General features: G+C 39.0%; 1 protein-coding gene across 1 annotated transcript in view; it reads right to left on the bottom strand.

Annotated features, from left to right (window-relative positions):
• The window catches only part of CPS1 (carbamoyl-phosphate synthase 1), a 176,711-nt gene that overhangs the window by 24,738 nt on the left and 137,999 nt on the right, over positions 1 to 13,974 (bottom strand). Inside the window, exons 29-33 of the mRNA XM_034432365.3 lie at positions 12,441 to 12,518; positions 10,714 to 10,821; positions 8,915 to 9,004; positions 7,122 to 7,292; positions 4,657 to 4,731 (exon numbers count right to left, since the gene is read on the bottom strand). Coding sequence (XP_034288256.2) covers positions 4,657 to 4,731; positions 7,122 to 7,292; positions 8,915 to 9,004; positions 10,714 to 10,821; positions 12,441 to 12,518 — 522 coding nt within the window. The remainder of the gene's footprint in view (positions 1 to 4,656; positions 4,732 to 7,121; positions 7,293 to 8,914; positions 9,005 to 10,713; positions 10,822 to 12,440; positions 12,519 to 13,974) is intronic.

Genomic DNA, 13,974 nt, shown 5'->3' with positions numbered 1-13,974 from the left:
TTTGCTGCAGTTGTGACTCTTGAGTTCAATTTCAGCAGCAGAGTGATAATGATAATAAAATTCTTGAAAGATATAGGACATGTTCTAGTATTAGCTATACAATATTATAATTTCATGTGGCCTTTATATGTGAAAAATGGACATTGTAATTCAATCAAGTTCACTATAATTATATTGCAATTCTATAATACACTTTTGGAACTAATCTATTATTGAATAGAACTGTGTTTATCATGTATTTGAAGCACTTGGGCGTAAATGTGTTTAGAATCATAAAGGTCAATATAATGATCCCTTCATTTCAATTTACAGTATACTCTAATTTATTTATAACATTTCATCAGTCCTTATTGACTTTAAAACTAATTCCCTTATAAATTTAATCACCATATTCACTCAAGCCAAAACTAATCATAGCTACGTTGCAAGTATAGAAAATTCCTGAGGAGGAAATATAAACTGTGCCCATTTCTGAGACCATACACATAATACAGACACATAGGTGTATGTCAATATTTATTTATTTTTATTTATTTATTGTTAAATTTGTATACCGCCCTTCTCCCTGAGGACTCAGGGCGGTGAACAGCCAAGTAAAAACATAAACTACAAACATTAAAATACAATTAATATATATATATAAATTTGGCCCCATGATTAAAAACAATAACAAACAATTAAAAACATTTTTAAAAGTGTTAGGCCAGCCCGGCTTGTTGGAAAAAGAAGGTTTTAAGGGCATGGCGGAAGGCACCGAGGTCTTGGATTCTCCTTATCTCTGGGGGCAGCTGATTCCAGAGGGTAGGTGCCCCCACAGAGAAGGCCCTCCCCCTGGGGGCCACCAGCCTACATTGTTTGGCTGATGGCACCCCGAGGAGGCCCTCTCTGTGGGAGCGCACAGGTCGATGGGAGGCCGTCGGTAGCAGCAGGCGGTCTCGAAGATAACTAGGTCCTATGCCATGGAGCGCTTTAAAGGTGATAACCAACACCTTGAAGCGCACCCGGAAGACCACTGGGAGCCAGTGCAGCTCACACAGGAGAGGTGTTGTATGGGAGCGCCATGCGGCTCCCGTGACTACCCGCGCGGCCGCATTCTGGACCAGTTGGAGCCTCCGGGTTCTCTTCAAGGGGAGCCCCATGTAAAGAGTGTTGCAGTAGTCCAGGCAAGAGGTGACGAGGGCATGAGTGACTGTGCACAGGGAATCCCAATCAAGAAAGGGCCGCAACTGGCGAATCAGGCGAACCTGACAGAAGGTCCCCCTGGCTACAGCCGTCAGATGTTCCTCCAAGGACAGCTGCGTATCCAGGAGGACTCCCAGATTGCGCGCCCTCTCTGCAGGGGCCAAAGACTCACCCCCGATAGTCAGTGATGGAGTCAACTGACTATATCGGGATGCCGGGAACCACAGCCACTCAGTCTTGGAAGGGTTGAGCCTGAGCCTGTTCCTCCCCATCCAGATCCGCACAGCCTCCAGGCACTGGGACATCACTTCAAGGGCATCGTTGGGGTGGCCTGGGGTGGAGATGTACAGCTGGGTGTCATCAGCGTACTGATGGTATTCACCCCAAAGCCACGGATGATCTCGCCCAGCGGCTTCACATAAATATTGAACAGAAGGGGCGAGAGGACTGACCCCTGAGGCACTCCACAAATGAGAGGCCTCGAGGTCGACCTCTGCCCTCCTGCCAACACGAACTGCGACCGGTCTGAGAGAAAGGAGGAGAACCACCGTAACACGGTGCCCCCCATCCCCAACTCTTCCAACCGGTGCAGCATGATACCATGGTCGATGGTATCAAAAGCCGCTGAGAGGTCTAACAGGGCCAGAACAGAGGAGCAACCCCTGTTCGAGCCCTCCAGAGATCATCTACCAACACGACCAATGCCGTTTCCGTGCTGTACCCGGGCCTGAAACCCAACTGGAACTGATCTAGATAAGACGTTTCCTCCAGGTACTGAGGAAACTGTCGTGCGATCACACTCTCGACAACCTTCGCCACAAAGCGAAGGTTGGAGACAGGATGATAGTTGGCTAATACTGCCGGGTCCAGGGAAGGCTTCTTGAGGGGAGGCCTCACCATCGCCTCTTTCAAGGCTGTGGGGAAGTAACCCTCACTCAACGAAGCGTTAATAATTCCCTGGAGCCAGCCTCGTGTAACCTCCCGGGAAGCCAGTACTAACCAGGAGGGACATGGATCCAGTAAACATGTGGCCGCACTAAGTCTCCCCAGAATCCTGTCCACGTCATCAGGGGTCACAGTGTCAAACTCTTCCCAGATAACGTTCTCAAGACTATTCCTCGCCACTCTGCCCGAATCTACCCAATCAGAGTCCAAATCCCCCCGGATCTGATTGATGAGGTTTGCTCAGATGAGGTTCGGGTAATTTTTTTTCTTTGAAGAATGTTTACTAAAATGATAAGGGTAGAATTATGCAAAGTCTTCCTTCTGATTCTTGCATATCAGTCAGATGCACCACTTTATATTGATGCTGTGTAGCTCAATCATAATAGAGCTGGAAGGAACCTTGGAGGTCTATTGGCATTGTTTTCAATGGTATCCCTATTTGAATACTTGTAGACACTCAAATCCCAAAACACAGACTATTATCGTGCTTAATCACCATTATCAAGTTAATATGCACATTGTGCATATGCAGTAACGTTCATTTCCCGCTATCCTCCCTCCTCCCTCCCTCCAATTTGGCATACCTTTCACAAGAAACTAAATATTCAGTCCCTGAATTGGAAAGACTTAAAAGAATGGAAAATTTGGAACAGCTGGTAAAAAAAAGTTTAATAAAAATATTCAGCTGTTAAACTTGTTTATCATATTCCTAGACAGTTGAAATCAATCATCCACCATTGGGTAGCATGCAGTGGTGGGTTTCACTTACCTTTGCTACCAGTTCACTCGTGCGCCACTTCTGTGGCAGATCATTTTTGATGACATCCAAATGGGTGGGCGGAGCCTCCTGCCCAAACTGAGGTGAACTAGTAGCAACCCACCACTGGTAGCATGATGAAATATCTACTTTGGGTGATTTTACACCATTTGCAGTCCTAGACTATAGAGAAGTACTGGTATTGCGCTAAGAATAGACTGCTCCTGGATCAAGCATATTTGGGGCTATATATTTGGCTGAAACCAAATAAAATCTGGAATCCTGTTGAGGTTATACATCTTGGATTCTAACAATAGAAAAAATATACATCCATGTAGAATACATGAAGGGTTTTTTATTTCACATTCTATATTATGCATCATGATTTAACAAATCATAAATATATCTCCCAGATTTTGTTACCCTGATGTTACTTTCACATTCAAGTTCCTCCACAACAACCCTGAGAGGTGAGGTGGGCTGAGAGAAAGTCGCTGGCCTTGGTCATCAGCTGGCTTTCATTGTGTTCTGACCTAGGGTTCCTTAAAAAGTAAACAGCACAAACTTAGTCCCGGCAAACCTCTTTAATTCAGACGGCTGTGAATTATTGTCATTCCCAGTCCGATAAGCCAGTCCGAAAGGCTTATCAAACAGTCTTGCAGGGGAGTGTTTACAAACACTCACCTTATCTCCCTTGAAAAGCTGCCAGAGAACTAATTGCCACACGCAGGGCAAGGCCAAACTTAGCACAGAGTCAAACAGAACTTTTCCATAGCTTTTACCAACCAGATAAACTAATTGCTTTCTGCAAAAGCTCACGTCCTGTTCGCTTCTCTTTTATGTCTTATGGGAGGGTCCAATCATCTCCAAGCCTTACTCCCAAGTTGACCCTTTTTTCTTAATTGTTCCTGTCTCCTGGCAGCTCTGTGCATGTGCACACTGGGAACAGGCTCATGCTGTTGTTCTGCCTCACTAATGTCAGACTCCAGAGACTCCAGAGGCAGCAAAGAACTACCAGGTGGCCTTGGCCCCCTCTCTGCCTCTGACTTAGAGCCATCATCCGAGCCTTCCCCAGACTCCAAGACCGGCCCACGTTCCTCCCCAACCTCCTCACTGTCTGAATCTGCTGCCAGCTCTGCTGGCCACTGGTGGGCCACAACAATGGCTAATGCAGAATTTAACTCATGGGCTCTTGCTTTCTAGCCAGGTGCCTTAACCACTAAGCCAAACTGACTAAAACCAATTTGTTTGTTGTTAGAACAAAAATGTTCTAAAGCCTGATGTAGCCTCTGGAACCTGATGTAGACTTTACATCATTGAGGCTATATATTCTATGATATCAAGAAATATTTCATAAAATATTATGTTTGTTATTCTAAAATATTTATTGAAACCTGATACTCTTCTGTGTGCTGGGAGTGGAGGGAGGAGAAGAGAGCAACAAAGTTTTTGGAAGAACTACTGTAAAGAGATAGGACTCAAACACTAATGAAGGGGGACATCCAGTGGTCAAACAAGTTACATTCTATCAGATAAGTTTGATATTTTTTATGTGAAAGGCTGTTTTCAGATAATAAAAAAAAAGTTTTAAATTGGTTTTTTTTTCACTTCAAAGATTCACTACAAAAACAAAGCAACTTAATAATAAAAATATTACTAATGTAGTGTCATGTAAAGGTGGACTGTTCTCCAAGAATCATTTTCTGGTTATTCTGATCCAAGGTCAATAGAAATGATTGACCTTTGTGAGAAAACATCATAAAAGTTGATACCTCCCCAGTGGATGCCATTTCACATCGTAAAATAGGGTCAACATCTCTCAAACGGGGCCAGGAGAACATTGGAGCCTAGAAAATGAGAAAGACATGTGAATTCATTTGCGACATTAATTCTCCAAATACAGTAAACTCTAGCTGCAAGATATAAGTGGGCAACATTTTGGTAACCAGAACCTGATTTGACATTTTGGTAGAATAGGAAAGATATTAACAGGCAGGATATTAGTGGAAGATGAAGCTGTGTCACATAGCCAAAATGTTATATTTCCTCAAGATCACAAGAAGTGATAGTAACACTCTATACTGCACTAATGATGCCACACTTGGAATACTGCATTGCTACTATACAAAAGAGTGCAGAGAAGAGCAACAAAGATGATAAGGGGTCTGAAGGCTAAACCATATGATAAACATCTAAGGTACAGTATGACTAGATTAACAAAGAGAAGGATTATGGATGACATGACAGCTGCCTTCCATTTGAGGGGAAGCCACAAAGATGGAGGTTGACTTATTTTCCAAAGCACCTGAAGGCAGGGCAAGAAGCAATGGGTGGAAGCTGGTTAAAGAGAGATCCCACCTGGAACTAAGGAGAAATTTCCTGATAAAATAATTAATCAATAGAAGAGCTCCCCTCCTGGAATTGTGGGTGCTCCATTGCTGGAAGTTTTCAAGAAAAGATTGGACATCTATTTGTTTAGGATGGTATAAGATCTCCTGCCTTGGGCAGAGGTTGGGCGGGAGGATCTCTGTGTTTTATGCATTCTAGTACAATTTAGAATTTGTATTATTTAAAGTTTTGGTTTTTTTAACCCAGAGAGTGGACAGAATGTGCTGGACAAATCCAATTGTGCCTCAAATTGTGCCTCAAAATTGGACTTATTCTCAAAGAGAATCAGAAATTAGGAACGGGATAGCAGGTGATGCCACTACCAGCAAATGCTAGAAAAAAAGGGATAGAAGGGAAATGGTCCTGACATTAAATCCTGACACTGTACCATTATATTTCCTTAAGTACACCACCAAATGGACAACACCAACTATCCATCCCCATGTGTATGTGTGTGAGTGATACATACATTACATACAGTAAATACATATAGTGTATATATTAAGCCCAGAACTGTCTCACAGATGCATAACAGGTACTAGCATCATTCCATGGTGGATAATTAAAGAAATGAGGCAGCAATAGGACTGTGACTATAGCATTCAGAATATTGGTACAGAGTAAACCACATATTTTACCCAAGACTTGACTCTGTTGTCCACTGAGACTTTTATCACCTATATCAATTTCTGAAGGTTTTCTTGCAGGCCCTTTCCCACCATTTGCTTTGAATGACACAATTAAGGAGGACGGAAAGAGGAGATGTAGCTGCCAAGCTATTCCATCCCAGAAAAGCATTATGACTGGTCTCCCATTTTGTGGCCATGAAAAAAGATGGAAGGAAATAATGGACTTTTCCATTTTTGATAAGTCTGCCTTCTGGCAAGATGTTCTGGGGGAAGATTCTTCCCTCTGATGGAAAAGCAACTCCAAACTGGAAAGAAGATACGATTGGGGTGCTCATCAAAGCATTGCAGGAGAAGATAAAATTAATTCATAATAATGTATGATTCAAAAACTTTTCCCCTAGGATCTCTTCAGAACTTTTTAATTATTTCTGGCATTTTAATAATAATAATTGCTGTATGCATTTACAAGCATTTTTGATGCCTAAAAAAGATTTTGCTTAGAACAGAAGGATTTCCATGCAAATCACTGTGATATTACAATACCTATTTTACAATGGGGAGCAATCAGGGATAAATTTACCCTTTTCTGGAGGTTGGCATTCAGCTTGAAAAAATTAAGGGTAGTAATTTACTGAAAAGGGCCCATCAACTATTATTAAAAACTTCCAACCCTCCATGAAAACACTAAACAAGAGACCAACTTGAACAGTTTGTGAGTTCCAAAATAAACCCCTATTTTGATCCACAAAGAAAACTATATACAGTAACCTACCAAATATTTCATGACATTGTGTTTTCAGTCATTAGCTCTCAGCTAAAATGCAAAGTGCCTTGAACACATGGTGTATTATACAGAGGGACATTGATTATACACACCTGCTTCATTTAGATAGAAGCAATTTTACTAAGAAGAGTGAAGGCTAACCTATTTACAAGGACACTGAGTTATCCATCTTCCAAATGTAATATACTATTCATTAAACTTACCCTTTGTTTCAATGTACAGACTTTGTTAATATGCATTTTATTTGGATGTCTGATTGTGGTTTTTAATGTGGTACTTTAATACTCAGCACAATGTATATCGATGGGGAGGACTATTTTACCTATTTCTTCTCCCCAATTAAATGAATGGATAAAAAGAATGTAACCTTATGAAGTTACATTTATAAGCCACATAAGTGTAATTACCTAATTATTCTACATCACTCCACACATACCTTAATGCCCACATAATTTGATGGAATCATAGGATTTGTCAGTGCAGGAAGGGAGGATTCATGGATCTGTTCCCCAGTCATCACTTTAGTGGCCACATCAATGAAATCCAGGCCAAGGGACTTGGATATAAATGGAATAGATCGTGATGCTCGCAAGTTACACTCTATTACCTACGAGAGAGATTGGAAAAATCTTTTAATGATTGCCTATATATTGATTGTGAAAAAAGATAAATACCACATTTATACCGATAACTATTTATAACCTTACAAATTCTGGACATTATTAGAATATTTATCATATCTTTCTCTATCCTCCTGCCTACAAACATAATGAAAAGACATAATTTACCTACATCCGCAATGGATACATACAATAAGATGGACAAAAGTGTTTTAAATTCCCAGCATTTTCTGAGATTACATTCATTCAAGACAGTCACTAATAGTCTCCAAATTGTTAATCAATACTGAAAAACATTTCCAGCATGGTTTTTATTATTTTCCCAAATCTATACAAATTACATCTTCCAACAAACATAGCAAGTTTAGAAGATAAATACTGTAGATGAAGTATATAACAATATAGATACAAAAGGGTGACACAGGGATTATCAAAGGACAGGAATAGAATTGAATCAAAAGCTTTGGCTTCATCATGAGCACTCTGAAGTTTTTGTTTGCCATATTCGAGCAAGATCACATGTTTGTAAAAGCAGCTCATTGTATATGATGAAGGTATTGTACAAGCTTACCAATAATACATGCAACAGCATACATTCATTTTTGTTTTGTTTTTCCAACTGATGCCATGAACTTATTGTAGGGGGGCTGTGAAATGGGACTACTTACTGAAGCAGGCCTTCAGCATATCCATAGTGAGAGAGGGTGTGACAGTGGCTAAATTGCTTTCCTGGGTTTTAGGGGAAGATATCGTGGCTGAGGGTAGTGGAACAAACCCAATGCAATTTTAACAGCTGACTTCAACCAACAAGCATATTTTTTAAAAAGTATATACACTAGCTATAGTTTGGAGAAAAGCTAAGAAGTGTTATAGTAAGGAATAGACAGCTGTAATATGTCTCTACTGATGCCTATGATAAGTGGAGTATGTGTAGGTTTCATGAAAATCACAGAGAAATGGAAGTATTAAATAACCCCTCTCCAGCTCTTTGCAGTCCTGACATTCTTCCTTTTCCCATTCCTACAGTTAATATTGTATCTAACATAGTAGTAGGTGAACTATCCCGTAAGCAAGAATACCTGGAAGACAAATGTCTTCTTTGCATTTTCTTCTATCCTATTTGTTTTTGAGTTATACATAATAACCCAAGATTGCAAAATAGCAAGCTCTGTATATCGCAGAGTCAAACTTCTGCCACACCAATAAGATGAGTCGCTTATAATATTCTTACAAATCTTGTTTAGTACTGATCTGATTTAAAGCAAATGCTGAGCTAACATGCTTGCTGACAGACAGCATTTCTACAGAGCTTGCTTTCTCCTCAAATTACTGTATTATCTGGACAAACGGAGCCGTTCTTTCAAAATTGTACCACAAAATGCCTTATACAGCAGTGAATGACAGAATATCAATGGCACATACTGTACACCCATGGGGCATCAAACAAGCCAGGAATTATATGACTTCCTCTAGCCTGTGCTGTACAGCAAACAGCAGCAACAGCTTTGACCGATTTTTGGCGGGTGTGCATGAAGAAACAGAGGGCTTTTTAGAAAATGTGCTATTTATTATTATGATCTACTATTTTCTACATTCAAAAAGGCCTCACCAACACATCATTTCCCCTGATGAGAAACTGGATATTGAATGGTCCAGAGATAGCAAAGGCATCAGCAATCTTTCTGGTTGCAATTTTCACCTATAAGAGTACATAAAAACACCTCATTATTAATTCAGCCAAATAATAAAAGTCCATTAAAGGTAAAATAAATAGAAACAAAAGAAAAAAAACTGTTTAATTTTACCCAAGTAGCCTGAGAAATGTGAGTGTAAATCTTATTACACTTATTCTAATTATAAATATTTAATATTGATCTGATTTGATTTCATATTTATCTACATCATACCTTACTTCATAATATCTGATTTCAAAATTTGAAATCAACAAAAAGAAAACAGAAATCATTAAAAAACTTAGTTCAGTTATATTAATTTCATTCAACTATGTTTATCTAAGGCCTAAATGATGAGCAAGCAAAACAATGAGAACTAACAGGAGGATGCAGGGGAAGGGGCAAGGATGGTAGACAAGTCCTTAGCAGAATTCCTTTCTAAATCAAGAACTTGTATTAATACTTGCCTGAGAAGAATTAAAAGTTGCACTGTATTTCAAGAACTAAAAGTGCAGATAAACTGTCAGAAGACTACAATTATGATATGCAGTGCTTATGCCATGTTCATCTTTCTGCCTGGCAACCACCAGGCGTATTTTTGCAGCAAGTGCAAGCTTGTAGCAACCCTTGATGAAAATTAAATGACTGTAGTAGCAAAGGACAAGGATTTATCAGTTCAAAGAAAAGAGGCAAGGGCAGTGACTCTTGATAAGGAGGACAGTCAAACAGATGAGCAAGCCCCTCTGAATGAGGATGAAAATGAAAAGCAAAAGTACAGCATATTCTGCACTGCTTAAAACTCAGAAACAGTTTTAAGCTGTTGCAAATGAAGCAGGCTCTGAGAGGGAAAGGAAAAAAAAACTCACTGCCAGGCTTTTAAGATTAATGTCAGCCCTTCAATGTAAACCAGGTCAAGAAATGGACTTCACAAGAAATACTGGAACTCTACTTTATTGAGAGAGGCTACAGAAGAGAATCTTGAAAATCTGACAATATTTTCCTTTTCCTCCCTCTTATACCAAAGAAAATGAAGGTGGGGTCACTTTAAGTTTCTTTCCAATGCCATTTGCCTTCTCTGGCTTAATTCATGGCCTCCGCAAGGTTATCTCTGTAGTTTTCTGATCTTCTTGATGCAGAAGAGAGTTATGGGACCAAGGAATGAGAGCTCTCAAGTTCACTTACTATAAGACTATTCTACTGCTACGCTAGATATTTCACTGTATGCTATGTTGCTACAACTTTAGATAAAATCAGGGAGGCAACATGATATGCAAGACTAAGTCTATGAATTGATGTATATTATGGAGTGATGAAATACAAATAATATTGCTTTATCCAATCTAGTGCCCAGATATATTGGAGTTCAGCTTCCATCATTTCTCAATTTTTACCACACTGAACTGTGCTTACAGAAATTAAAGTCCAGTATTCTTGGAGGATACCAGGCCGATGAAGGAGGTTCTAAGATAATATGCTTGCTCTAAATTAGAATATATTCTAGCAATTTCAAAAAAACAACAACCTGAGAGAGATACTGGATGCTACTGGATGCCATAAGTAATCCTACAGTATCAGCTGACCATCAGAAAAGTGTGCAACTACTTTATTCAACATTCAGCTGGCTTAAAATTCTGATAAATACTGTAGTTGAATAGTTTTCAGATGAATTTTTAGGATATCATGCATTTTAGCCCCATGATACCCCTCTGTCTTGTATAGTTAACCAAATATTGACCTTCTCTAAGGCTCCTTGGCTAATTGTTTGTGCAGGAAACATCAAAGTAGCATCTCCAGAATGAACTCCTGCATCTTCCACATGTTCAGAGATGGCATGGCAGATAACCTGTTCCAAAGAGCCAAGAAAATACAGTCATTTTATATGGGTTTAGTCAGATCTAAACATGCAACTTATAATAGGTGAAGTTACTATGAAGCCAAAATATGCATGCATTATATGACTATATCTGGCTAACTGGATTATTTTTCTAAATGTTTCCTAGCTTCAGAAAAGTAATTTAGCACAAGGGTTAAGAAACTGAGCAATTGATGAAGGAATTTGTATTTCACACATCTCAGGAACTTAGAAAAGTGATTTTGACTCACTCCCTCCTCCTATGATGATACTGACATTTTTACAAAGTCATCGTGGACAGAGAATGTATGCAGGCTATTTCAAAAACCAATAATTGTTTATTAGCATTAGTAATATTTATTATTATTACTACCAAATATATCTATTAAGTCCCTGGTATATGAATAATGTCAGAACAGCATAAGAGGACTTTGCAGTTTCTAAGCATAATTAATCTACATTGGTGGACTTATAAAATCCTGCTAAAAATACCTCTCCAGAAGCATAAATTTTGCTTTATTCAGTAGTAGGGATTAATAGGAGACCTAGAGGGCTCATTCAGCCTCTTTCATTTATTTGTCTCTGCTTCATTTTTCCTGACTGGAAAAAGAACTTCCTCCTTTCTTCTCTTTTGATTCACCATCAGACAAAAAGCTCAGAGGTACATTTTTTGTCATAGTGTGTCACTGCCTTAATAGACCTGACATGATGCTCAATGGGCTTGGTTCTATGTATTTCACATGTATGGTCTGCTAAATATGATTCAGTGACTTAGCTAGAGGATTTCAAGCAGGACTCTTTTTTATGCAGAAGAGAGTTATGGGACCAAGGAATGAGAGAACTGCCAAATTAACTGTGAGAAAAAGAAGAATATTCAACGTGATAATCAGACAACTGAAAAATGGCTAGGTTGTGAATTTGAGCTGTAGTCCTTCAAGGTGCAATTTTTCTGGCAAATGAAGTTTGCAATGTTTTGTAAAGTCTGTGATCAGCAGAAGCAGGAAAAATGCTGAATGTCAGTGCTGGAGGGTTAAACCAGGATTATGTTTTGGGTTTTTTTTCTGTACACACAATTCAGGGAATTCTATCAAATTGCTATGGTCAGTTGCAATGATAAATATCTTGGACTGTGTGAGTTATCAGACTAATCTGGTATAGCACTTCTATACATTATGACATGGAAAGATGCCCAGTATCTAATGGCCCTTGTGAGGGTTTAAGAGAAAGGTTATTGGCACTGAACACTACACCCAGCAGTTTACTGTGGGAAGATGAAAGGCAAATAAGCAAAGGTGACAGCTTTTCGATGCATTACAAACAATGTTAAGTAAATGCAATGTTCCCTGCTGAAACTGAAAACAATAAAAGTAATTCCAACAAGCAAGAGCAAGCAATATGATCTTTAAAGAAGCTCATACTGAAAAAAAAACAGATTACTGACGAAACATTTCTCAAGACTAGGTGGTTGTATAAAATCTTTGTTCAGTCTACCTTTGTTTAGCTCAGCTGTAAAGAACTTCTATCTAGAGTTGAAATGGAACATTTGTCAAGTCTCTTCATGATTGTTTTATAAATCCTGGGAAGAAAAAGCAAAGCAGAAAAGCGTCTACCTTTCCATTCTTTGCAACTGCATCCATTTCCACCTCTCTAGCTCCTTCAATGAATTTTGTTAGGACAACAGGGTGTTCCTGTTATAAAGAGAGAATATGTTCAGTATTCAAGTTAGTAACTACTTTTAGAAATATTTAATTGAACTGGAGAAGTAAAGTTAAAAGAAAAAAGTGTAAGAAAATTGCTCTCACAAAGCTTTTATGGCTCTAGAGAGTTTAAAATGGAAATAAAAATACTGTAACAAAACTGAAATCAATTACACACATCTCACTAATTCTAAAGGAATGCAGACCTTAGTGTACATTTGGCTGTCAAAGTCTACATTAAATTTCTTCCTGTGTGGAAAGTCAATCACTCCCTATCCTTATCCTGCCACCATGAGTGCAATTGGTAATTGTAGCCTTCAATTTTATATTCCTGCAGAGATTTGTTTTCCCACCATCACTGTTCTTGATCCATGAAACATTGGGAAGAAGGAAGAAAAACAGATAAATTCAAGCCTGCCTCCCATAATTCCTATATACAACCTGCTGTTGAGTTGGTAGGAAATGATATAGTCATTTTTACAGAATCTTCCAGGTGCCCCAGAAATGTTAAATTTTTAAATAAGAATGTAAGTAAACAGTCCTTTCTGCAGAATATAATTTGCAGAGAAAAATGATATTTCAGCAGTTGGTGTTCTACAAATACACAGTCTTTCTTCAGATGGAACTCCATGAAACCTCCCCTATTTTACCATAGAGTCTAGTAGTTGTTGGAAACCAGCTCTAGAAAAAGCTATTCTAAGATGTTGAGGCATATTGGTTGTTAAACTCTTCCCTAACTAGGAGGCTGATTTGTGTTGAGCCAGCCACTTCAAGGACTTAACATGTTTAAGCAATGCAAAATCATCTTGGACAGCCACATCAATGGCACTTTGTTTAAAAGATTTCCTGGCCTTCAGATCTGATTGGGAATTGGATAGAGAATCCGCACTGTGAGGTGGCATTTGAAAGTAGATTGGCTCAACTGATCAATCAGCAACTGATTGATCTTTGAAGCAGAGCGTGGGTGTCTATCCAAGTCAATAGATAAGATCTTCAGCTATTAGTTGAAAACTTTAATTATTAGATGGCTTTGTATAGGGAGTGTACCCAGCTCTGTTCTTACTGCTGGAGTTGGGGTAGTTTTATCCACCCCAAGAATCATTTTTAAATGTACAGTATCTATTCCAGTAAGGAATGATATTGACAGTGAGTGGCATATAAATTTAATAAATAAATAAAATTGTTGCTGTTACATATATACACACACACGAAAACTTAAGAAGACAGATAGATAGATAGATAGATATATGTCTTTGGTTATTCGGGTTTTCTCCTGCGTAAAATTGGAAGTGTCTTGGTGACGTTTTGACGAAGTCTCATTCGTCATCTTCAGGCTGGTGTTTTTGGCTTCATGCTTCTAGGAGCAATGTGTGATCACAGCTGTTTCTTCCTTTTAACTGCTAGTGGGGGTGTGAACTGATTGGGTGGGAGCTTGGCTGTGTTCTGA

Source organism: Pantherophis guttatus, chromosome 1 (assembly GCF_059756535.1).
Source record: "Pantherophis guttatus breed Tessera chromosome 1, ASM5975653v1, whole genome shotgun sequence".
NCBI lineage: Eukaryota > Metazoa > Chordata > Lepidosauria > Squamata > Colubridae > Pantherophis > Pantherophis guttatus.
Note: the sequence above shows the minus strand (reverse complement) of the source record. Positions and strands in the feature narration are given on the sequence as shown.